The sequence below is a fragment of the Carassius carassius genome, chromosome 10, assembly GCF_963082965.1.
Source record: "Carassius carassius chromosome 10, fCarCar2.1, whole genome shotgun sequence".
NCBI lineage: Eukaryota > Metazoa > Chordata > Actinopteri > Cypriniformes > Cyprinidae > Carassius > Carassius carassius.
In genome coordinates this window covers 3,748,345-3,775,330 of record NC_081764.1, presented here as the reverse complement: position 1 = coordinate 3,775,330, position 26,986 = coordinate 3,748,345, and the positions used below count along the sequence as shown (strand labels likewise).

The 26,986-nt window shown below is 35.0% G+C and overlaps 1 protein-coding gene across 1 annotated transcript; it reads left to right on the top strand.

Annotated features, from left to right (window-relative positions):
* Positions 1–684: 684 nt before the first annotated feature.
* On the top strand, positions 685–26,912 carry esyt1b (extended synaptotagmin-like protein 1b). The gene is made up of 51 exons (XM_059559736.1): positions 685–1,318; positions 2,318–2,359; positions 3,768–3,902; positions 5,803–5,876; positions 6,178–6,250; positions 6,334–6,423; positions 7,402–7,457; positions 7,590–7,710; positions 8,988–9,164; positions 9,380–9,462; positions 9,594–9,642; positions 10,516–10,605; positions 10,754–10,849; positions 12,535–12,606; positions 12,691–12,777; positions 12,947–13,096; positions 13,407–13,517; positions 13,664–13,840; positions 14,817–14,902; positions 14,990–15,038; positions 15,114–15,203; positions 15,282–15,377; positions 15,569–15,640; positions 15,742–15,828; positions 15,936–16,082; positions 17,023–17,126; positions 17,427–17,580; positions 17,670–17,840; positions 17,925–18,007; positions 18,252–18,300; positions 18,552–18,641; positions 19,317–19,412; positions 19,496–19,567; positions 19,656–19,742; positions 19,933–20,079; positions 20,281–20,415; positions 22,452–22,564; positions 22,701–22,809; positions 22,925–23,101; positions 23,199–23,281; positions 23,642–23,690; positions 23,774–23,863; positions 23,952–24,047; positions 24,276–24,347; positions 24,473–24,559; positions 24,929–25,075; positions 25,157–25,296; positions 25,407–25,538; positions 25,840–25,948; positions 26,575–26,624; positions 26,788–26,912. The coding sequence occupies exons 1-51, from the start codon at positions 968–970 to the stop codon at positions 26,813–26,815; spliced, it is 5,331 nt and encodes a 1,776-aa protein (XP_059415719.1). The 5' UTR covers positions 685–967; the 3' UTR covers positions 26,816–26,912.
* The last annotated feature ends 74 nt before the right edge of the window (positions 26,913–26,986 follow it).

Sequence of the window (26,986 nt, the reverse complement as noted above, 5' to 3'; positions counted from 1 at the left end):
AAAGAATAGAAAAAAGATCCCGTTAGATAAATTGAAAGACCTATTTTTTTCTGTTTCTATCACTTTTTTTCTTCTTTTTTTTTTACCAAACCTGCATTATGGATATGTTCATCTGAAATTATCACTAGTCAAAATTTCACTGTAATAAAAAAATGATCACTAGTCAAAAAAAATACATTACAGATGTTTTAGTTTTGGCTAATCACAACTGATTCATTAGGAGAGATTAATTACTATGATGGATGTTTTATTTGCATTCCTTTACATTTACATTTATGCATTTAGCAGACGTTTTTATCCAAAGCGACTTGGAGTGCATTCAGACTAAATAATTTTTACCTAACATGTAAAACATCCTTTAGGATTTGATTCTAACTAATCAAAATGCAATCATAGAGATATAGACCTTATATTATATCATTTAGATGCATTATATGCAAATGCATACATAAAGAAAAAGGTATTCCAGATATCTTGCATTAGTTTAGCCTAGTCAAAAATGAATAAAAACGGACTTGTTATCGTTCCATTATCACCTATTTAGTCAGAATTGCTCTACATGTACTTTCATTCAAATTGTGTCTCAGGAGATGTAAAGGTAGAAGCTTTAAAAGAAAATACTGCCTGCTGCAGCTTCCAGCAAAGTTTTCCTTTTTACACGACTGCGTGTTTTGTTGTGGGCGTGGATCTGCGATGTAACGGTGCGGGCCACACTTCGGAAGTTTTCAGAAGGAAAAAGAGCGTCATGCCAGAGGGGTAAAAAGCGGAGAGGTGGTCGATTTTTCTTTATTGGGATTGATTTATTGATAGGCAGTGATCAGACGCATCCGATTCATCTGCAGTCCATGCGCGAGCGAAACGATCGACTGTAACAACAACATATGCTGAATTTGAGTTGCAAATCGCTGCGCGCAACCGCTTTGTAATCGTATCTCGACTTTGGAAAAAAATTGCGTACAAACCAGCAATGGCGCACGTCGTTGATTCAGGGCCGAAAAACGACTCGGAAAAGAAGATTGTACCGTCCCAGGACAGTTCATCGGGAGAAATGGACGTCCCTAAAAATAAACTATTTGATGCCAAGGCAATCTTATGGACTTTTGGCAAATGTCTCACAGCCTTGTTGCCCGTGTACCTGGCTGGTTACTATCGGATGAGCACTAGTTTAGTGGTGTTTGGGATGATGGTTTACGCAGGATGGAAACACACTCGTGAGGCGAAGGAGGCGAGACTGAAGTCTGCAATAGAGTTAGTCAACGACGAACAGGAATACATATCCTCCAAATCATTCAGAAGTAGAAGAGACCTGCCTTCTTGGGTAAGAATGCACAAATACTCAATTGTTATTGATGTATAACGTCCGAATAAACCGTACTCATACTTCAAGTGAAACAGGCAATGTGTAAATGTAAAATATTTGCATGGCTACAACTAAAAAGAGCGACGAGGTCCGAATCTCGAATGATTTGTTCTTATGAATCTGTTCATTTGAACGATTCAGATTCGTACGGTGTTTGCTTTTAAGGATAAGCAGCAATAGAGATAAAAACTGAGGAGGATTACATGCACAAGTCAAATATTTGAAGCAACCTTCTCGAGAACATAGTGCAAAGTCGTGTTTAACAGAATAACATAATTTACCACTAAAAAAATGAACACAATGCCTCGCGTGTCTTATTTTTATACAGTCTATGGTCTTAAGTAGTGACTCAAAAGAGTCAGTCAGGGTGAATCATTTTCTGAACCAGAAATCCGTCTAAGCGAATCGATTCTCTGAAATGATTCTGATTCGCCAATGCTCCTGAGCGGTCTGCAGATTTAGATTACATTTTTCGAACTGATGGTGGCGCTGTATTGGTGCTATACTGCATTCTAGGCGCCCAAATCATTCTAAACACATTGTTGCTTTGTCATCCTTTCCACATTTGCACAGTAGATATATTTGGTCATGTCTCGTGGCTATTATATGGTGTAAAAAGTTTAAAGTATATATAAAATATATATAAATGAATTAAAATGTATTTATATTAAATAAAAAATCATTTATTTATTCAGTTTTAATAGGGATATTTTATCCAAGAGAAATCTAATTATACACTTTAAATAGCATATGTTATTGTTTTTAAGAAAGAAATTATGAAATTGGATGAAGAATGTTCATGATAGACTGAGGTGGTTATATGTGCTGTTTGTTTGTTTTCCATCTTAATAACCAAATCCTCTGTTAAAAAAATGTTGTATTGACACTTTAAAGCTTGTATGCATTGGCAATGTTTGCATTTAGAAATGTGTTATTATTTTTTCTTCATAATTCCAGGTCAATTTTCCAGATGTGGAGAAGGTTGAATGGCTCAACAAGGTAATTCAATAAACATTTTGGTTTACATTTGTTCATTGAGATGCCCTGTGGAAAATCAAGCCTGTAATGCCATGTAATCCTCCTGAACCGTGACGTTAAACCCCACCCCACCCCGTCTGTATGACCCTCCCTTATGTCACAACAGCCGTCTGTGACCACACACACACACACACACACACACAAACAAACATTCATGTGTCTGGTAAACAAAAGCTGCATATTCTATCATCACACATTCATTCTTAACCAAACTCTAGTTCAACCAACATATGTTCCTGCCTTTGAATTAGTGAATGAGTTGCAATGCATGTTTTTCCAAGAAATTAAATTTTTAATGCCCTTTTGCATCTCTAAAACATAAAAAAATCCTAACAATTACATTAGGGTTTCAGCACTGCGTGCTTGAACCTCTAATCATTACAATAGTTGCCAAAACATCATAATAAATATAATATACACTTTAAAAATAAAATACACTTTATACTGATAATAAAAGATACAATTAATGCATAACAGAAATGCATAACAAAATATGGAAATCAAATTATAATAATAAAAAACAACATAAATAAAAGTCTTCAGAAAAAATGGCTATTTAAATGCTACAGTAAAAAGATACATTTTTAGCTTTCTTATTTAGTATTAATGGTATATTTATGCAAAATATAGTTGTTTTTTATATTAGATTTGAGGTTGAAATGAACTTTTCTTCTTTAGATTTACTCACTGAGAGACAGAAGAAGGAGCATATAGAGACATATCTCAAGCTCATCCCATTTCAGTAATAGTCGTATTAGATAATAGTATATAATATAGGTAAAAGTTCTGCAACGTATCGTTATAGCACAGATATTTAGACTTGACGTTCTTTTTCAGTGATTCACAAGGAAGATATTTTACACTGGCATTCATCCCAGCCGAGACTCACCCTTGTTGTACCCCGTGCTCATGTGGTTTGTGCATGAGTCTCAAAGCTATTTCTAAATTCTGTGGTTTGCTTATGTCATGAGCAATCCGATAAATACTCTGGCCACTGGTGCTTTAGCTTCTGTTATCAGCTCTTAACATCCGCAAACAACAACCGGTCACTACAGTAACAAGGCAAACACAAATGGCTCGGTGTAATCAGCTGCAAGCAGAGCAGAGCACAAACATGAGCTATACGAGTGTTAAGGGAACACTCCATTTGTTAATTTTTCAAACATTATGGGAATATTGCTTTTTAATGTGCTCTAAACCTTCTGAAACAGGTAGTAATGTTTAAAAAGTGTTAAATGAACGTCCAACTAAAACGTTTCAGAAAAAAAAAATGTTCCATGAATGATGCATAAATAATCTAAAATAAAAACTGACACACTCTGACATAAAATATGACCCACTCTTATACTCTTCCTGTCTGTTTTTCAAGGTTATTCAGCAGGCCTGGCCATTTATTGGTCAGTATTTAGAGAAGCTGCTGACGGAAACCATTGCTCCATCCATCCGCGGCTCCAGCTCTCATCTGCAGACGCTCAGCTTCACGAAGGTCGACTTTGGTGGCAAGGTCATACATGCTCACTCACTTACAGCTACACAATAAATAATATTCCAAAACATTCCCAAACATCTCAATCCTCCGCAGTGCAAGAGATTAAGAGGCTCCAGTGTCACTGAAGCGTGTCAGAACAAGCGTTCTGTTTAAAGAGTAACTAAACCCTAAACCAACTTTTTTTAGTTAATGATCTATAAGAATGGGGCTTTATTAGTGCTGTTCATTGATTCGAGTAACTTTTTTGACATTTGAGTATAAAGTGTTTTAATTCTACAATATATGGTGTAAAAACGTGTGAGTGCTGCCCTCTTCAGGTTGAACGGTGGCTACTGCAGTTGATTTTTCCTATTGGATGTTGCGGTGGCAAGTGACGTAAGCGGTGGCAGGTGACGTCAGCAGTTTCCAGCTCACCACGCCCCTTGGTACGAGCTACCACGCCCTTGGCAGTATAAAACCATCAAAATCACTGTAGTGAGTCAGGAGCTGGAATTGCGAGTATTGATAATGACCAGGATAGTCTATTATAGCATCTATTTAGCATAGCAATTATATAGTTATTTAGATCTTCAAGTTAGCGTAGATTTATCTGTATTTAGTACAGTGGTCAGGATGGTACGGAGGTGTGTTGCTAGTTGTTACAGCACTGCTGGACTGCATAGTTTACCAGCAGACTTTAAAATTAGGAGCCAGTGGTTGCATGCACTTGGCCTCGAAGACCGCAAGTTCCCGCCTAGAGCTGGAGTGTGCAAACTGCATTTTACACGGGATTGCTTCTCCAACGCAATGGAGGTGGAAATGGGCTTCTCCACACAGCTCGTGCTGAAAAGCGACGCGGTGCGAGAGTTAAGACCGCAGTTTGAGCCAGCGGCTCGAATTGATATGAACAGACACCTCGACATCCTCCACTTCAGGTGAAAGTGGGGGAGAAAAGTCCTCTACTTTAAATGATCGCTCTGTTGCAAAGCTACTTGCGTCATTACAGTCACTCTCCATTTTAGCGTCTCTGACAGCAGCTGTCAATCAATCCGTCACTGCGAGTCTCAGGATCACGCCGCACTCGCTCAGCCCCGCCCTAGGTTCATCCCCTCTATCTCCGCTGTGATCTGCCCACTTTTCAGCATTTTTCAAATATTGTTAGTGGGTGGAGTCAAGCTCTGAGCAGGGGTTTAGTTACACTTTAAATAAATGCTCTAGAGAACATTATCCACGTCTGATGTCTCATGGCAAACATTCCTGTTAAAGCAAGAGTGACATGCAGATGTTAAGTCATTTAAAAACTTAAAACGTTTATTTTGTTGCAAATATTTTAGCTAATACTGCAGGGAGGTTGTGATTCAATGAAAAGCTATTAATTCATTAAACCATAATAATGTAATATATATATATATATATATATATATATATATATATATATATATATATATATATATATATATATATAATTTTTTTTTTTTTTTTTTTTTTTTTATAAAGGCAATGAAAATGAAACACTTACTAAAAAATATTCCTGTATGTCATGTGACCATCCGAAATCAGAGAACCCTTAACATAAATTAAAAATTTAATTAAATTTATGCATTTAGCAGACGCTTTTATCCAAAGCGACTTACAGTGCATTCCGGCTATCAATTTTTACATATCATGTGTTCCCGGGGAATCGAACCCCACTTGCGCTTGATAGTGCAGTGCTCTACCAATTGAGCTACAGGAATACAAGTGAGTTGTTAAATTATTAAAATACAAATTTAAGATGGTACTTAAAGTACATATTTTAGGTCAAAGGGACCATGAACCATTATATCACTTTTAGCATTATTGAATAATATTCATAAAGAAACAACTAATTTGCCCAATATTACAATCTTGTCTGCACATCTGATCTTCTACAACAGCTTTTTCTTTTCTTTTACAGCCTATGAAGGTGGTTGGAGTGAAGGCTCATGCAGAAAATGAGAAAGGTCAAATTCTGCTTGACGTTTACATCAGGTGACGCATGCATCTGAGATTCTCCTCAAACACAAGGTCCTGTAATGAGGGAATTGTCTGTTGTGTACTCGATAGTGTGTCTGGATTTCACAAGATTGTCAAACTGCAGCCAGCTCAGATTTGTTCAGCCTGAATGAGTTTATTCAGAGAAAAAAGGAAAATGAAAGACTGAAATTCATTTCAAGTCATTAGTTTAGTTTTAGTTGTTTTGGACTAATTCAGCAGAATTCCTTAAGATGTCTAATTTATTTGTGAAGAGTTAAAAGAAATCTGATGTATCTTCGACGCTGTCTAATTTCAGTTACGTGGGGGACGTCGAGATAAATGTTGAGGTGAAGAGGTATTTCTGCAAGGCTGGTGTGAAGGGAATACAGGTGAGATTATTCGTTAGATATGATGCACGCTCCCAATGAAAAAAATTAATGAGAGTTTATTCCACGTGCACTTGTTCTGTCAGCTTCATGGAATGATGCGTGTGATTTTGGAGCCTCTGATCGGTGACGTCCCAATCGTGGGTGCTGTAACCATGTTCTTCATTCAAAGACCTGTGAGTTTCTTTAAACATATTCTACACTATGGAATAAATCGGTAATTCTCACTAGTTGCTTGTTAGCATGCATATTAATTACTAGCATATTGGCTGTCTATAGGACTTATAAAGCACATATAAATGCCTTATTCTGCATGATCATATTTTAGATCCCTTAATTTTAGAGCCCATACCTAAACTTAACAATTACCTAACTAACTATTAATAAGCATCAAATGAGGAGCTTCTTGATGCAGAAGTCATAGTTCATAGTTAGTTAATAGGGAGAACTGGTCCCCAAATTAAAGTGTGACCCAATAAATGTTCTTGTATGGTTCTGTTAAACAAAACTAACAAACAAAACTGTTTTTGGCTGTATTTGGTTCTTGACTTTTTGAAATGTAAAATAAAATAAAACAATCACTAAAAAAGGTTAAAAAGAATATATATACATATCATGTGACCATTAACCAACATAAAAGGACAGTGAACATGCAAATATGTTGTTAAATAATTGAAATATTAACTTGAAATCTTATGGAAGCCCGTTTCGGCAACTATATAAAAAATAAAACAAGGTAATTGTGACTTTAATCTCACAAATCTGACTTTTTCTCTCAGAATTGCAAGTATTTAACTCACAATTCTGACATGATATGAACTCGCAATTGTGATTAAAAAAAGAAAGTCAGAATTGCAAGATACAAACTCACAATTGCAAGGAAAAAAACTCAAAGTCGAAGTAGATCGGCTGACAAAATATTTTGGGAATCACTGCAGTAGTAGTTTCTTAGTATCATCCTTTAACTGGAATATTTTTTTAGTTCTTTTGGGCTTTTTGAAGCATAAGTACATGATTTTCTAAAAAAAAGGTTCATCTGTGTTCTTCGTTATTTAAGCATTTCTGCAGCCTCCTAAGTGTTTTATTAATTCATTAGTACTCATTAGTACTTTGATGGAATCATGGAGTCTTCTTCTTTGCCATTTATTTGTTAGAAACTGACCATCAACTGGACCGGTTTGACCAACCTGCTGGACGTTCCAGGGCTCAAGTGAGTTTCATTCGTAAGAGATGCACAATAACATTTATTCAGCTCAGTAGACTCACTGTCCTGAGCTGCCTTTATTTTTGTTGTGTTTCTCTCTAAACTTTAATACTTTCTATCTCCAATTCTGTTTCTCAGTGTGATGTCAGATACTATGATCATGGACGCGATCGCTTCATTCCTGGTTCTGCCCAATCGTCTCACTGTTCCTCTAGTTGCAGACCTGCATGTTTCTCAGCTGCGGTGCCCTTTACCCAGGGTAACACATACACACACACACATGACTACATAAAGTGTAACATTTTGACATAAACTAAAAAACATAATACTTTGGTTTTTGCGATTGAAATTTAAACTACCATACCAATAGTTTGGGCTCACAAAGGCTGCATTTATTTTTTCAAATATAGTAAAAACTGTAATTTTGTGAAATATTATTACAATTTAAAATAACTATTTTCTGTTTAAATACATGTTATATATTTTTGTCTGAATATAATCAATTTAACTTAGTGATGGTAAAGCTGAATTTCCAGCATCACTTGTCACATGATCCTTCAGAAATCATTATAATATGCTGATTTGATGCTTAAAGGGTTAGTTCATCCAAAAATGAAAATTATGTCATTAATAACTCTCCCTCGTGTCGTTCCAAACCCGTAAGACCTCCGTTCATCTTCGGGACACAGTTTAAGATATTTTAGATTTAGTCCGAGAGCTCTCAGTCCCTCCATTGAAGCTGTGTGTACGGTATACTGTCCATGTCCAGAAAGGTAAGAAAAACATCATCAAAGTAGTCCATGTGACAGCAGAGGGTCAGTTAGAATTTGTTGAAGCATCGAAAATACAATTTGGTCCAAAAAAACAAAAAATAATGAATAAAGTTGTAGTTTTTGTTATTTTTGGACCAAAATGTATTTTCGATGCTTCAACAAATTCTAACTGACCCTTTGATGTCACATGGACTACTTAAATGATGTTTTTCTTACCTTTCTGGACATGGACAGTAGACCGTACACACAGCTTCAATGGAGGGACTGAGAGCTCTTGGACTAAATCTAAAATATCTTAAACTGTGTCCCGAAGATCAACGGAGGTCTTACGGGTTTGGAACAACATGAGGGTGAGTTATTAATGACATAATTTAGATTTTTGGATGAACTAACCCTTTAAGTAACATTTCTGATTATCATGGTTTAAAACAGCTTCATTTTTTGTGGAAACCTCCCATCCCCCGCCAAGATTCTTTGATGAATAGAAAGTCTAAAAGAACAGCATTTATTTGAAATAGAAATCTTTTGTACCATTATAAATTCTTTTTCTGTTACTTTTGATCACTTTAGCTTCTGTGCAACATTTGCAGTGCAATTAGAAATTCTCAACCAAATTTTATCGCAGAGGTAGCATAAAAATATCTAAAGGATAAAGTTTCTTTAAAAAATGGTAGAATAGAATTAGTTTTCATTTAGGAGTAATGCAGTAATGAAACCGTTCTCTGCACTGCAGTCTCATTCTGTGCATCTTTCTTTCGTAAAGGGAGTTGTGCGTATTCACCTGCTGGAGGCTGATGGTCTGGCTTCGACGGATAACTATGTGAAGGGTGTGATGGCAGGCATGTCTGACCCATACGCCCTGCTCAGAGTCGGGCCGCAAACCTTCAAATCCCGCCATCTGGACAACACACTCAATCCCAAATGGGATGAAATGTATGAGGTGGGTTTTAAAGTGACACCACATTATAATAACAACAAAAAAGCTATAAGCCATGTATTATTATTATATCAATGTAAATGTGAAAAACATGAATCTCATGTGTATCAGTGTCTTTCAGTTCAGATTTACGCTTCATTTTGTCATTGATTACCCATGCTGTCACTGTAGGTGTGTGTTTGGTGTTTCATGCGTGTGTGTGTGTGTGTGTCCGTCAGGTCATTGCTCATGAGGTGCCTGGTCAGGAGCTAGAGGTGGAAGTGTTTGATAAAGATCCTGATCATGATGATTTCCTGGGCAGGTACCATATCACTGCATTTCTGCTCTGTCCATCCATCTCTCGTTTATTATTTAAAAGGTGTTTTTTGCTGTTTTCTGATCTCACACTATTCTCATCCTTGCGTTGATTCTCTTTATTCCACTTGTGCTCAGGACAAAATTAGATTTGGGGATTGTGAGGAAATCTAAAATAGTCGATGAGGTGAGAACCTTAATTCATATTCTAGTGTGTGTGTGTGTGTGTGTGTGTGTGTGTGTGTATGTGTGTGTGTGTGTGTGTGTGTGTGTGTGTGTGGTTAACTTGGTTTGGTTTGCAAATCCTTGCATAACTTTCACCACAAGACATGAAGTCTATATTGATGAACCAGTTATAAACCACTAAAACCATGTTTTGCATATTGCAGTGATTTTTATTTATGAATGTAATCATCACATGGATGAATGCTTGATTCTGATTGGTCCATCATGGCATTCTCCAGTCAAATATTTTAAAGATGAGGGACTTTCATTTACTGCTTTTCAAATCTCATGCAGTGTTATAAATAGCTAAGACTAAAATACTTATTTTCAATTGATAAATCAAATATCGAAAATCGATAAAAAGCTGAAAAATAAAATGTAAATATTAGCCAAAAAAAAAAGTTTAAGCCAAAATACTTATATTGGAAAGAATAATGCTAAAATAAAAATAATGATAATAAAAAAGTAAAAAAAACTTATGAAAATTAAAATACAAAAGAATAGCGTAAATATTAAAATAAATAATAAATACTAAGCACCGATTTTGTTCACTTTTCTTGCATAATAGAATAATTTAATCTGCAATGAGTATATGAAATGTAAGTGCATTTTATTTATTTATTTGGAAAGTAATAAGTGTGTTAAGCTGCTCATTATTGCAAAATAAACCCCTGAAAAGGCTATTTTATTTTGTATCAACCTGAAGGGGTTGATTTTACAATAATGGGCAGCCTTATATAGTGAACATTTGTGTCTTTTTTCATAATGTTGGTTATAGGTTTTGTTGTAGTCTGTCATGTTGGTGTTTATTTCTGTTGTAATGTCCTCTTCTTAGTGGTTCAATTTGAAAGACACCCCTTCAGGACGGATTCATCTCAGACTTGAGTGGCTGACACTAGAAGCCGACACAGAAAGACTAGAAGAGGTAACACTGTACAGACACAGAACAGCACACATGCAAACAGTGTGTTCATCTACTCCACCCGATCGAAAGCTTACTTTGCACTTGGCAAACAGATTTCTTGTAGTTGGTTCGCCCTTCCCTCCATTGCCCTCATTTTTCTCTCTCTCAGGTTATGAAGAGAAATGAAAGTGTGGTGAGTCAAACAGCAAAGCCTCCCTCAGCAGCCATCTTGACAGTGTATCTGGACAAGGCTGAGGCACTTCCTGTGAGTAATACTCTCACATCCTCGTCCTGCTGCACTCTTTGTTCTAACACACACACACACACACACCGCACACTGTAATTCAGACACAAAACTCTCTCTACAGGTGTGCTTAATCTTGCTAAAACCTGCTTTTGGTGACATCTGGGAAAAATTATTCATAAACTAAATTTCGCATTTGAAAAAGTACAAATCGTATCGTTTGTATCAAATGCATTGTTTTCTTTTTTGGTCTGAACATTCATTTTTTTCTTAAATAAAAAAAAATGATGAGATAGCTGTACAATTTCAATTCAATTTGTATTTTAATTTGTAATTTATTCCTGTGATGCAAAGCTGTATTTTCAGCATGATTACTGCAGTCTTCAGTGTCACATGATCTTCAGAAATCATTCTAAAATGCTGATCTGCTCCTTAACACACATTTCTTATTATTATCAATGCTAAATACAGCTCATATGCTGCTTCATATTTTTATGGAAACTGTGATTAAAAAAAAATATCAGGATTTTTATGCTGACTAGAAAGTTCAAAAGAACAGCATTTATTTTGTAACCTCATAAATGGCTCTTTTGATCAATCAAAAAATGCAGAAAGGTTTCTGTGTGGAGTTGGGATACAGAAAACATCATTAGCTCAGTAAAACACACAACAGAAGTCAAAGGAAAGCTCCACCCTTATTGGAAAAACCAGTGTGTGTGTGTACATGTTTTTCTATCCCGGTGGGGGATCTCATGGGGACCTCAATTTAAGTCCCCACAGGCAAACAAGCTTATAAATAATACAGAATGGTTTTTTTTTTAAGAATGTAAAAATGCAGGAAGTTTTATTTGAGAGGTAGGATCAGGTGTAGGGTGTTAGAAAATACAGTTTGTACAGTATAAAACCATTACGCCTATGGAGAGTCCCCCCATGGATAGTAATCCAGACGTGTGTGTGTGTGAATGCCTCTGGTTTCCCATAACCTGCCATTGGCCTTTTATGTTTGGCAGCAGACTGGCAGACGCCCACTCTGAAACAGTCAAATAAGGACTGCAGCCATGTCTACAGAAACTATTGAGTGCAATTCTAGATTATATATCTTCACCTATTCAGCTCATGGCCTTGATGGAGCACTTTGTGAAAGCACTCGCACTGTTTCCCGCATCCAGAATATTTTCCCAGAAGTGCAAAGGCAAAAGAGTTTACTGAGAGGAACACACTGATACTTAAAACTCTTGAAATAAATATATGAAGCAGTGTGTCGATTTTTAACATTGCTTATAATAGTAAATGTTTCTTAAGCAGCAAATCATCATATTAGAATCTTTTCTGAAGGCTCATGTGACACTGAAGGCTGGAGTAATGATGCTGAAAATTCAGCTTTGCATCACAGCAATGCATTACGTTTTAAAATCTATTCAAATAGAAAACAGTTATTTGCAAATGTTGTCATATTCTACAATTTTACTGTTTTGACTGTATTTTTGATTAAATAACTGCAGCCTTGGTGAGCAGAAGAGACTTCTTTCATACCCATCACAAAACCTTGAATCATAGAGTACCTTGTGTAAAGTTATATGAATTAGTTAAACAGTTAAAACAGGAAATCTAATCATATTAATGACAAAATCATAAAAGAACTACAATGCATTTGCTGCGGTGTGTTTGTTTTTAAGTGTATTTGTGCCTTGTATTGGTGTTTTCAGATGAAGAAAGGCAATAAGGATCCCAATCCGATCGTTCAGATCTCAGTGCAAGATGTTACTCGTGACAGCCGGGTAAGATGCACACCTACCATCTCTCCCAAATAAACCTCCCCATGTGACCCACTCTTCATGCTCACTCATGTCCCTTCCTCTTAGATTTGCTGGAATACGGTGAACCCCCAGTGGGAGGACGCTTTCACTTTCTTCATCAGAGATCCAAGCAAACAGGACATTAGCATACAGGTAAGCTGCCTGGAATTAGCATCCGTCTGGTCTGATCTGTTTACAAACCCTCAGCTCTAAATACTGGTGAAAACATGGCTCATATGTGAATGCTGGCAGTATTTTTTCCACACGTGAATTTTGCTAGTTCACATTCATGTCACATAAGCCATTTTTCCATCTCTTGCAGGTGAAGGATAATGACCGTGTTCAGGTTTTGGGAAGTCTGTCCATTCCTGTATCCCGTCTTCTCTCTTGCCAAGATCTGACTTTGGATGAGTGGTTTAATCTGAAGAATTCTGGTCCAGAAAGCCGCATCCACATCAACACAGTCCTCAGGGTAAATTCATCGAACACACAAAATAAGAAATAATTATTTCTTATTATTATCAATGTGTGCTGCTATTTTTGTGTGAAAAGAACAGCATTTATTTGAAATAGAAATCCTTTGTAACATTATACATGTCTTTTTTCGGTCACTTTAAATCAATTTAATGCATTTTTGCTGTATAAAAGTATTAATTTATTTAAAAAAAACTAAATCTTACTCATCCCAAACCTTTAAACAGCAGTTGATGATGTTATTCAGATTTCAAATGCATTATATTTGGAAAAAGAGTCTCATTCTTTGTTGATGTCATTTCCTGCAGGTGCTCTGGTTGGATGAAGCCGCCGCAACTTCCTCTCTCCTCTCCAGTGACCCTCTTTCCAAGAGTTCATGTCCACAGAAGACGACGCCCCATTCCAGCTTCGCCACTGAGGTGTCCATGAGTCAGCACTGTCATTATCTCTGTATATGATTAATAATGTGTCGTATTAGCCTTACAATCTGAAACCAACATCATAATGGTCCAACTCCAATCGATCATAACCCTCCTCTAAAATCATCTGCTCTTTGTTTCTGTAGGGGATATTGCGTATCCACCTTGTGGCGGCTCAAAATCTGGTCGCCAAGGACAACATGATGGGAGGGATGGTGAAGGGCAAGAGCGACCCGTATGTCAAGATCCAAATTGGAGGTGAAACCTTTAAGAGTCGAGTGATCAAGGAGAACCTCAGCCCCACCTGGAACGAGATGTATGAGGTGGGAATGCTGGGAAATACACTTAGAAATCAACACTTTGCAGTTTATGCAGTTTGTAGTATGTGTGTTTGTGTGTGTGTGTGTGTGTGTGTGTGTGTGTGTGTGTGTGTGTGTGTGTTTGTTTATATTTTATTTTTTAAATGGTAGTCCGTATACAGTATATACTGCAAATTTATGCAGGTGATCAAAACATTTATTTGTGGGACTTTTTTCTTATTAAATGAAAATAATGATAAAATAATTTGTAAACATTACAATAGTGTATGACCATCTAACAAAATATAAAAAAATAATTATATATACCGTATTTTCCGGACTATATGTCGCACTTTTTTTCATAGTTTGGCTGGTCCTGCGACTTATAGTCAGGTGCGACTTATTTATCAAAATTAATTTGACATGAACCAAGAGAAATGAACTAACAGAAAACATTACCGTCTACAGCCGCGAGAGGGCGCTCTATGTTGCTCTGTGCTCCTGTAGTCTACAATGAGCAGCATAGAGCGCCCTCTCTCGGCTGTAGACGGTAATGTTTTCACTTGGTTTTTGGGTCTAAATGCGACTTATAGTCCGGTGCGACTTATATATGTTTTTTTCCTCGTCATGACGTATTTTTGGATTGATGCGACTTATACTCAGGTGCGACTTATAGTCTGAAAAATACGGTGTGTGTGTATGTATATATATATATATATATATATATATATATAAGAATGAGAATAAGTAAATGAAAAAATATATGATATAAAAGATAAACTTATAATAAAAATAACTGTTTTACGTCAATAATTACATACTTTTTACATGCTGTTTTTTTTTTATAAAATTATATCCGTCCATATACAGTAGGTACTGCAGATTATGCATTATGCAAACTTTTTCCTCATTTAAGCTGCAGAATCTTAACCAAATGATCATTTGACAGCATGACAATGTATTTTTAACTTTTTTTTTTCCTTAACAATTTTTTTTACAGGTGGTTTTGACGCAGCTTCCTGGTCAAGAGTTGACGCTGGAAGTTTTTGATAAGGACATGGACATGAAAGATGACTTTATGGGCAGGTATGAGGGCTGCTGTCAATATAATCCATAAGAACTCATAGCATTGTTTTGTTTTAGCATTATTTAGGCATATGTTGTTGTTTTTAGGCTGAAGATGAATCTGAGTGACATAATCAGCTCTCAATACATTAATGAAGTGAGTATATGTGCATCAGTAGCAATGAGTCTAAAAATAAGCTGTATGAATAAAATGATTGTGTTTGTGTGTCAGTGGTTTACTCTGAGCGATGTTAAGCGTGGCCATGTTCATCTCGTTCTTGAATGGCTGCCCACTGTAACACAACCAGAGAAACTACAGCAGGTGAGCAAAACCGATCTCTGTCTGTGTTGACAATGCATTGATGAAACGAACTGGTTAACTGGACGATTTATTCGTCAGGTGTTGCAGTACCAGTCAAAGAGCTCATACCTGAATAAAAGCGTGCCGACTGCCGCTCTCCTGTTTGTGTATGTGGAGCGCGCACATGAGCTTCCTGTGAGTATGACACTAATGACATAATATATCTTTTGTTTAGAGGAGACTGTTTGATTTTTCCTCTGAGAAGAAGACTTTCGTAATATTGCATGCATCTCCTCTAAAGTGTAACTGTGCTTGTCTGAAACTTTTATCCATATTTACTGTCTGAAATGTTCTCGTAAGGTTTATTTTTTATTTTCTGTGTTTAGTTGAAGGAGAGTGGAAAGGAACCTAAAGTTGGAGCTGAGCTGATTTTGAGGAGAACGTCTCATAGAACCACGGTGAGAAACAGTTTTTACATAAATATGATGAATTGATTTATTAATGAAGTGTGGCTGCAATCACTCTTTTTTTTTTTTTTACTTGATACGGTGTGATGAAGGTATGCGATCGCACCAGCTCTCCCCAGTGGGACGAGGCATTTCACTTTCTGGTTCAGGATCCATTGAACGAAGACCTTGTTGTGAAGGTAAGAGAATGCAAACAGCACATTTTCGTTAACCCTAACTGTAATTTTGGCTTGTAACTCACCTTCCCACCTGACTTGAACTTTTCTACCTCACTTTTTCTCTGCAGTTGACCCACAACTGGGACTTCTCTCTGGGATCTGTGGTGATTCCCGTCAGAGAGCTTCTCTCGGAGCCAGATCTGATGCTGGACCAGTGGCTCGATCTGGATGGAGCATCATCCCAGAGTCAGATTCTACTCAGAGCTCAGCTGAAGGTAAAACACACACACACACATATTCTATTGTTTTAGAAAGACATCTCTTAAGCTCACAAGGCTGCATTTATTTGATAAAAAAATTAAGTAAATGCGGGAAAAATTTCAAAATATAATTGCAATTTAAAATAATTCTGTTTGAATAGATTTTAAAATGATATTTATTCCAGTGATGCAAAGCTGAATTATCAGCAGCCATTACTCTTACTCATTACTCTTCATTGGCGCTTAATATTTTTTGTGGAAACCATGGTGCATTTATTTTCATAATTTTTTTGATAAATAGAATTTTCATTAGAATATTTTATTCAGAGCAGAAACTCTTAAATTCATAAAATCATGGCATTAAATATTGCATGCCCTGCGAAAAATGAACATCTTCCTCTGTGTTTTTTAATTCCATTACAAGTATCTAAAAATCCTTGAATTAAGATGCATTTACTTTTGAGATGCAAAATGTTTTCTGAGAAGTTGAACTAAATACTTAAAACAAGAATGAATATCTGTCGGTAGGCTGTGAAAATGACTTTTCCGTTTGAGTTAAGTTGCTTTTCTGAGTACATTAGCAGATATGTGTTCTTGTTTTATTCAAAAACTCGTTCATTTTGAGCAGTTTAATGGAAAATAAGACGTCTTATTTCATTATGTCAGTTTGCTTCTCAAGTAAATGCATCTTTATTTAAGAATTCAAATTATTCATTAAATTTCTTTACCTGGTGTTTTCAAGTCTGGTTTCCAAACAAAATAAAAATCTATCTGACCCTGAACTTTTGAATTGTAGAATGAAAGAGTAGCCTGTACATTCAGCATGTAAATGTAGTTTTCAAGAAGAAAAGAATCTGGTTCATTCAGTGCTATATGACGGCAGAATTGTCCTGTCTGCTTGAACTGTCCCTTCGAAGTATTTGGTATTGATGTGATGTTTTCTTTATGTTTGTAGATTCTTTGCCCTAAAGAGACAGAGAGCTCTGAAGACCGTGAGGAACCTCATCGTCCTGAAGCGTCCAGCATTAGAAGAAAACAGGAGGAGGAATTAGTGCAGAAGTGAGAGGAGGAGAGGTTCATGTGTCCTGTTTAAGATAGATCTGTAGAACTGATATTTCGATCATAATTTCTCTTCAAATTTAAAAATCTCTTCTCTTTATAAAACCAGCATGATGGAATCGATCGAATAGTTAATAACAGCTGTACTAATTTTTATCATAAACAGATGTATTTAAGTAAGTGTGTGTGTTTATTGATTATAGTTGACTGTTAAGTGTATTTATGGATATTTTCTGTTTTTTTTTCTTTGACCACAAAGCGAAAAGACAATGCTGTCTGTGTTTGTTTGGGGGGGGTTAGGTCTAGCTTTGAGGAGGTCCCACCATCTCCTGTCAGCAGGACTTCCTCTGTGTCAGTCCCAGAAGAGGAAGATGTCCCAAAGGTCACAGACGTTTCCAGTTCAGATGACCTTCGGCCCTTGCACACCAGCCCTGACCCCAGCTTTGGTGCTGAGGTGGGAAATGTTAAGATGGATGGCGAACTGTTGAAATGGCTAATAAAAGCAAACTTATCAGCATAATCGGGTGACTTGATGTTTTTTAGGGCGTGCTCCGCCTCCACCTGCTGGAAGCTGAAGATCTGGTCGCAAAGGACAACATGATTGGTAGGAAGGGGAAGAGTGACCCGTATGTCAAGATCCTTATCGGAGACACAGTCTTTAAGAGTCATGTGATCAAGGAGAACCTCAACCCCGTCTGGAACGAGATGTATGAGGTGCGTTTAGGTCCTCAAATGTTGTTTAAGTGGCTATTAAACATGGTTTTCAAAATAATATCCTGTGATCAATGCTTTTTCCAGCTGGTTATGACCTCCAGGTCGACCTCTGATGTCCTCGTGGAGGTTTTCGACAAGGATATGGACAAAGACGACTTTTTAGGGAGGTATGTGGCCGTGTTTTTATTGCTACTGAAAGAAGAACTTGTGTTAATTGAAATGAAATATAAATATTAGATGAAAAATGTAAACAAAAATTAAAAAATGCTGCCTTGTTTAGTTGAAATGCTAAAATTGCTTATTTATAAATTATACAATTATATATTTAATAACAAAATAATAAATGGTAATTGAAACCATTTATTACTTGTCCATGTCATGTAATGCATGTTAATATTTGCTCGGGCACAGGGTGAAAATCAGCTTACAGGAGATCATTCAGTCTCAGCTGACTGACAAAGTGAGTGATTCATCACTGATATCGTTCCTCATTCTCTTTCATGTTTTAATTTTGAACAATTTAGAGATTGATTAAATTGGCATTTACAGAGGATTGCTAATAAGTTTACTGGTAAGGGGAGAAAGTGTCATATTAGCAATTTAGTGGCATTGTTGGTTTTTGATTATTCGTTTCTGAATAGATAGTTTTTATGCAATGATTAATAATTTTTCGTTTTGCAAATTTCATTGAGTTTTCTTTCTCTGTGTCAGTGGTTTTCTCTGAGTGACGTCAAACATGGCCGGGTTCATATGATTCTGGAATGGCTGCCCACAGTCACACAACGTGACAGACTACAAAAGGTCATCATTAAATCTATGTTATGTTATGTTATGTTATGTTATGTTATGTTATGTTATGTTATGTTATGTTATGTTATGTTATGTTATGCAGACTTAATGTTTTTTTTTTTTGTTTTTTTTTTAAGTAGTATGAGCTATATGCAATCCATCTAGACATTTTTTTATTCAATGGATTCATTTCAAGTACCGGTACCTAAGTAGTGATTCTCTAATATTTCAGTAATAATAATGAATGAAATTAAAAACAATAAATGTAATGACTAATTTTGTATGATCAGAGTAAAGTGTTCTATTTGAAGGTTTCATTTTAATATCAAATTGTTTCATTAAAAATTCTTTTGAATATGTATTAAATATTTATATACGGTAATTTAATTGATTATTTATTTATTTTTTGTGATGTATGTACGCACAGGGTCAAGATTAGTTTACCTTTCAGTGAAAAATAATGAATTCATTTAAATAGCCATTTTGCATGAATGATTACGTAATACATTTAATTACTCATCATGCATGTGAGATCAGGTTCAATTGTTACATTTGATGTCATGGTTTTAAAATTGTATAATGACAAATATTATTTTAATGCATGAGTTGTTCATTTCTTAGTATGTTAGTATAGTATATATGTATAGTCTTGGTGTTAGAATTTCTTTCTTGTTTTCTTTATGCCAGGCTCTGCAGTTACAGTCCGAGCATTCGTACCAGAACAAATCTGTGGCGTCAGCAGCTCTGTTCTTCATCCTCTTGGAGAGAGCTCATGACCTGCCGGTGCGTCTTCCAGGCATCATCACACACAAATACAGTTACACTATATTGGACAGAATGGTTGTAATACTGTGTCATGTGTGCAGCTGAAGAAGAGTGGAAAGGAGCCTAAAGCTGCTGCAGAGCTGGTGCTGGGTGACATTTCTCATAAAACCAAGGTGGGTATTTGTGGCTTTTGTAAAGATTAGGTTTTGTGTCAGTTTCTGACCCTTAATATAAGCAACTTCCTTGCTGGTCTGTTTAAAGGTGTGTGACCGCTCCACGTCTCCTGAGTGGAGTGAAGCTTTTCACTTCCTCATTCACAACCCTACAGAGGAAATTCTTATTATAAAGGTAAAATAGATGGAATTATGTTTGCTGCTTTTATTACACATTACATTGGTTATTTATAATATGTATAATATAGTAATTAATTATCTCATTCTTAGTAATATTTTATGTATAATAAAAAGTGTATATATATATGGATTTTATAATGGATTTTATTAACTTTCTTGTATCTTTTTCGCTTATTTCACTGTAGCTTTCAAGTGCCTTTGAGCAGCCCTTAGGCTCTGTGGTTCTACCAATCAGAGAGCTGCTTTCAAAACCAGGTCTACTGATGGACCAGTGGTTGAGTCTGGATGGAGCAGGTCCTGACAGTCAGATTCTGCTGAGGGCACAACTTAAGGTCAAACAATAATTCTTACTGCTTTTTCTAAATTATACTTTAATTACCTTTAATAATTGCCTTTTTCAAATAGTAATTTCAGCTCATAAAAAAAAATATATATATTGTATATGGATCTCTTGCAATTAGTTACATGCTGGTGTGTCAAATCTAGACCATTTGAAATGTATAAATGCCAAAATTACGCTACTTTAATTTCAGATTTTGGACTCAAGTTTGGATACAAGTGTCCTTCATCGTAAAAAGCCTGTTGTTGGAGAAGAGCATTCAGTGAGTGAACAGCCTGAAGAAAAAGCACAGTCACTGTTGATCATGAAAACACAGCTTGACACTGAGGTTAGTTTGTGTGTGTAGAAAGCATAATTTTATTTTAATTGATAATTCATTTTATATCATATTTGTGACCCTGGACCACAAAAACAGTCTTAAGTGTCAATTTTTCTATATTGAGATTTATACATCATCTGAAAACTGAATAAATAAGCTTTCCATTGATGCATGGTTTATTCAGATCGGACAAGATTTGGCAGAGATAAAACTATTTGAAAATCTGGAATCTGAGAGTGCAAAAAAAACGAAATATTGAGAAAATCACTTTTGAAGTTGTCCAAATGAATTATTATAAATGCACTTTACTAATCAAAAATTAAGTTTTGATGTATTCACAGTAGGAAATTTACAAAATATATTCATGACACATGATTTTTTACTTAATATCTTAATGATTTTTGGCATAAAAGAAAAATCGATAATTTTTACCCATACAATGTTTTTTTTTTTTTAGCTATTGCTAAAAATATACCCCAGCGACTTAAGACTGCTTTTGTGCTCCAGGGTTACATTTTATTTTGAAATTATTTTATTCATAATGTCATTATTTTAATTTTATTGTAATACATTATATTATAAATTATTTAATTTCTTATTTAGTTTTAATTTATTAAATTAATTTAATTAAACAGTATTTCAGATCCATTATATATATTACATCAAACTACTTTTTGGAGATAAAAATTTTATTTAAAAAAATATTAATAATAATAATAAACATTATAAAAGTGAATGATGATAAAGCTTCCTTTGAAATTATTTGCTCATCAAAGACATTGTTGCCAGAGTTAATTTTGTATAATTGGGATACTAATATGGTGTTTTTATTATTTTAAATTATTTACTTTTTTTTTTTTTTTTTTGAGTAATTTTGTCATTGTTAAGACTAGCTGTTTATGTCTGCTTAATTTTTATACATTTTTACTTCAGCTTTAGTTAAACTAAATGAAGATGAGAAACATCGGCGGAGCGTGTGTAAGGCTTGGGAAGGCTTAGTCTCCTGGCCATGGGGACTTGGGGCAAAAATGCCACTAAATCGGACAAAAATGCCCCTGCACAAACAGATTGTATCTATTAAGTCTGTTGCTAGCAAACTGAAAATAATAGACAGTGTACATTGCAGCATTAAATAAAAATCTGCTCATGTTATTTCTTTTTAGGTGTTTTTTTCAATGTTGCGCATTTTAACCAATCACACAATACTGTTGAGATTCGTAATGCAATGGCCAATCAGAGGCGTTCAGATGAGTCATCACTGAAAGTCATCAGTTTTGTTGTGTGCGTGCGTGTTCGCTGACTAAATTATGAATGCTTTTTTTTTTATGATAAACAGCAAAATACAGATTTACGTAATGTGTAAGAGATTCATTTCTTGCCTATAAATAAATACCTGTTTATGATGTTAGCCGTACCATTGAGTTGGTTCACCCTTGCCTATGATGAGAAATATTGCTTTAGCAACTAATGGAAATTTAAAAAAAATAAGTTTTGGTAACTTCTGCATACATTAATTTTTAGATTTTAACCCAGAATTGAAATACAAAACATGCAGTTTTTATTATCAGGTTCAAACACTGATGAATAGAATAAGCAGCAACAAACTAATTTTCATTATTCAAAATTCGTATTTCATTAAAAAATGTAAAAAATTACATAAAGCTTGTTTTTTAATGTATATAAATTTAATTTCTATACAGTCTCTATTCAGACACTTTTTGAAAATGTTTATTAAAGGTGCAAAAAGTCATGAATAAATCTGAAAAGAAGTCAATATTTAACTTTTCCGAGAAGCAATTTGCGTGTAAAGTTCTACTTTCAGTTTTGGTTTTCAACATAGTGTTTAAAATAAAACAGCTGTTCTTTTTTCTTTTCTTTTTTTCCATAATGGTTAAAAAACAAAAGTTCACGGACCATAAATTAAGTTTTTTCAATATTTTATTCTATTTTGATTAACAAATATTTTGACAAACGTAAAGTTTTTTTTTTATTATTGTTTTTCTTTAATAACTGTAATAACTCTTATGGTTGCTTATCATTTACAGGATCTCAGCAATGTTGCTGATTCCACTTCCAGTGAAGGTGGATATATGGAACCAGTCAAAACATTTGGATCACCACATGAAGAGCAAAAACACATGGAAAAACCAAAGGAGCAGTGAGTTAAAGATTTGAGATGGTTTTGTTAATCCTTATTCAGCTTTAATTAACAAAGTAATATATTATTAAAAATCATAATAATTATGGACCATCATATACAGATTGATTTATGTGTGTTTGTTCACGATAAACAGGTCTCCCAAGAAGGTTTCTCCCAGTGTCCCTGCAGAGGAGTCAAAAGTCTCTAGCTCCACAGACGTACGACCCCATATTACGAGCCATGACCCCAGCTTTGGCACCAAGGTGTGTGTTATCTTTCTGTTTAGGTTCTGTGATCAGTTTGGTAAAGGTCTTAGGATGCTGGAACATGTCCTACTTGGCAGGATCATGTTATTATTATTAAATATCTGTCCCATAGGGGGTGCTGCGCATCCATCTTTTGGAAGCTCAGGATCTGGTAGCGAAGGACAACATGATGGGAGGGATGATGAAGGGCAAGAGCGACCCGTATGTCAAGATTCATATCGGAGACACAACCTTTAAGAGTCACGTGATCAAGGAGAACCTGAACCCCATCTGGAACGAGATGTATGAGGTGGGAATGCTGGGAAATGTAGTTTGGAAAAATCAAGGTGTCACAGAAATTACTTTAAAAGAGATTAATAGTTATGTTTCCCATTTTTATTTACTAGATGGTTCTGAGACCTGATTATAATCTAGATGTGAAGTTTGAGGTCTATGATAAGGATTTTGAATCGGATGATTTCCTTGGAAGGTTAGTACATTTACAACCACTATTACTCATTAAGTCTGAAGAAACCAGATTTTTTTTGCATTATTACATAATTTTTTTGGGACAACTAGGCACATTCCCCCCAAATTTCATATAATATATACGGTACCGTGGTAATATTTGTTTTTAATTTATGTTTATGATTTAAAAAAAGAAAAAACATTGTAGGCCTACTACATTACTCCATTTTTTGTAATATGTAAATAAAAAGTAAAAAAAAAAAATGGGGTGGAATATGCCCCAAATTTTCATGAAATTCACTCTAACATTAAAAAACGTTTTATTTCAGATAATATATTCATACAACAAATTACATTTCACTTTGTCTTCATGTGTGTTCAGGTTTAAGCTCAAACTTGGCCATATCATCAGTTCCCAGTATGATGATGAAGTGAGTATCGACACATTTGACTCTGCTTTATAAGAACATAAGACAGTGAGCACATGAATCATTTGCTGCCTTTACTCTTCCAGTGGTTTACTTTGAATGATATAAAACACGGTCGAGTCCATTTGGTCCTGGAATGGCTTCCCACCTCAACACAGCAGGATAGACTGGATCAAGTCAGTTTTTCATGAAGACAAACAGATTCTGTCGATTATTTGTTTTTTATAAAATTGACTCAATGCTAAACATTGTCTTTTTTACAAGGTAATGCAGATGCAAAGCTCTCAGACCTACCAGAACAAGTGTGTGCCGTCAGCAGCGTTGTTGTTTATTTATTTAGAAAGAGCTCATGATCTTCCTGTGAGTCTATATACTTCTATACAATACATATATATATATATATATATATATATATATACACACACACACACACATATGTATGTATTTCTGATAATTACGAGTATCACTGTATGTATATATATTCAAAATTATTGTATGTTTACTAGAAATTGCCTTTATTCAATCTCTATAAAGTATTTAAATGACTGTAAGTGTAATGAGAGTTCTGATGGCTGTCTTGGCATCTAGTTGAAGAAAAGTGGAAAGGAACCCAAAGCTGCTGCTGAACTTGTACTTGGAGCAACATCTTATAAAACCAAGGCAGGAGAATTTGATCTATAATAGCAATCATGCAGTACTATTAAAGGTCATGTGGCATTTATTTGAATTCATTTGTAATATTGTAATATATTTAATTTCCTTTTCCTGTGCTCTCTCATGTAAAGGTGTGTGATCGATCAACTTCTCCTCACTGGAGTGAAGCATTTGACTTTCTGGTTCATGACCCCAAAAAGGACATACTTGTCATTAAGGTGAGGACATTTTAGCCTGAAATGCAGTTGATATCATTTTGTGAAGATAAGAGGCAATGAATATTAAACTAATAATCCGTAACTTCAATATATGACCATATGTATTTAAATTTGTCATTATTGTATACACAGTACAGAGCTTTAGTGTCCTTCAAGTACATACTTAGCATGCTAAAAAACAAACAAAAAAAACAAACCTAAACCTGAAAGAAACTGAAAAGAAGAGTTTACTCCGATTTGCGCCCCTTGTGGCATCACCAGAATGCAACAAGAATTTGTGTTTAAACTAGAAGGGTTTCTGTGTTATGCTTCAGGTCTTAAATTATGATTATTTCAGACTCTTGTATGATTTATTGTCATTCTGAGCAGATCTCAAGCGCCTGGGACCAATCCATGGGCTCTGTGGTTCTACCAATCAGAGAGCTGCTCTCAAAACCAGATCTACTGATGGACCAGTGGTTGAGTCTGGATGGAGCTTCACCAAAGAGCCAGATCCTACTCCGAGCACAGCTGAAGGTCAGACAACTTGAGCCACTTATTTTGATCATTTTATGAGCACAAGATGTTCTGTTTAACTATTTTTTCTGTTTTATCCAGATCTTGGATTCAAAAATGGCTGCCTTAATAGCCATGGGTTCAGGTCCTGTGTTGAGTAATAAGCAGACGGCCACCACTGGTCACATTAAAATCTCCCTTTCCTTCCAGAAGAAGTTGACCGTGATCATCCATGCATGCAGGTCTGGTGTGATTAGAAACCTTTTTGACCTATTTCAAGTTTAGAAGTTGCTGGTGTATGTCTGAAGTCTGAGGTGAAGTGAGGCTGTTCTGAGTTTTTGTGTGTTTTTAGGGGTCTGGTTACATCATCTAAGGACAGCTTAGACACCTATGTCTCCCTCATTCTGCTGCCGGATAAAAGCAAGGCCACCAAAAGAAAGACAAGTGTGAAGAAGAAAAGTCTGAGCCCAGAGTTCAATGAAAGGTTTGGCGACGTGTGTGTGTGTGTGTCGTTCATGAATAAGGGAGGTTCAAGTAAGGTGTAATCAGTTTCCTATGTACTATGGTGATACCTTACCTTTGCATTGGAGCACCATCTATACACAATGATGTGTTAATATAATTATTTAGTAGCATATCGGAATACTATTAAGATAAGGGTGTGTTAATTCATTTTCAAACATTGCATTTTGCAAGTCTTGTCTTTTGATTTTATGATCTGAAATGTGTTTGCATTTTAATGAGTTTTATCAGACTTTGACCCAGTGAGTGTGTGTGATAAACAGGTTTGAGTTTGATATGAGTGTGGAGGACGCTCAGAGACGAGAGCTCAGCATCTGTGTGAAAAACGCATCCTCATCCTTCATGAATCGAGACAAAGACTTGATCGGCCAGGTTAGTCTGTCTGGGCTCACTTCAGCTGTACGGAGACAAAAAAATACAAATTTCTCCTTGTCCATTTAAAATACCTAGACATTCTAAGACATTCTTATGAATGTGCACACAATTTAGTAAGACAATAAGAATTGTTTTCAGAGAATTTATCTTGAATTATGAGTTACTTTTTTGTATTCTTTGTTTTAAATATAAATCTAAGTGCACATGATTTTTTTTAAATATATTTCTTTAGATATTTTTTACTGTAAAGTAAGACAAAAGATTATCTAAATGTATTAAGAATACAAATATTTACAATTAACTATATCATTTTATTTGTATAAAATTTCAAGAATGTTTATATTATAAATATTTATAATTTTATAATTAAATTGTAATTTATATTAAAGTATATAAAAATAAAATTATATATAAATTAATGTTATTGTTCATATTTGTTTTTATAATATTTATAATTTAATAATTACATTTAAATATATATATATATTCATTTTAAATCAATTTAATGTTTATATATATATATATTTACAGTAGTTTATATTAATAATATTTATTTCATTTAATAATCATATTATAATTTTAAATATTTTGGTGTTTAATGTATTATTGATTTATTCTTGTAGGTGCAGATAGACCTGGGACATGCTGACTTAATCTCTGGAGTCACAGAATGGTTAGTTTTGGTGCTTTTAATACACAAACATACATTGATATATTATTATTATATTGTGAATATGTATTATTTATTTTGTTCTGATATCTGTTTAACTTCTACAGTGACAGATTTTTTTTATTTTTGGATGAACTGTTTCTTAAATTGGTTTTCTTTCTGTCAGGTTTGATCTAAAAGAAGAGCAGAACTAATTAACACAGTGCTCTTAAACCTCTTCCTGAAGTTCAGCAGGTTAACTCCGCTGTCGTGTATCGCTGCCAGTGCTTCCCTTCCCTCTTTATTACTTCATGTTTGTTTATCAACAGATGATTTCTGAGTGACCAGTTCATGTGATGAATATGAATGATCTTTGTGGTTTGAAC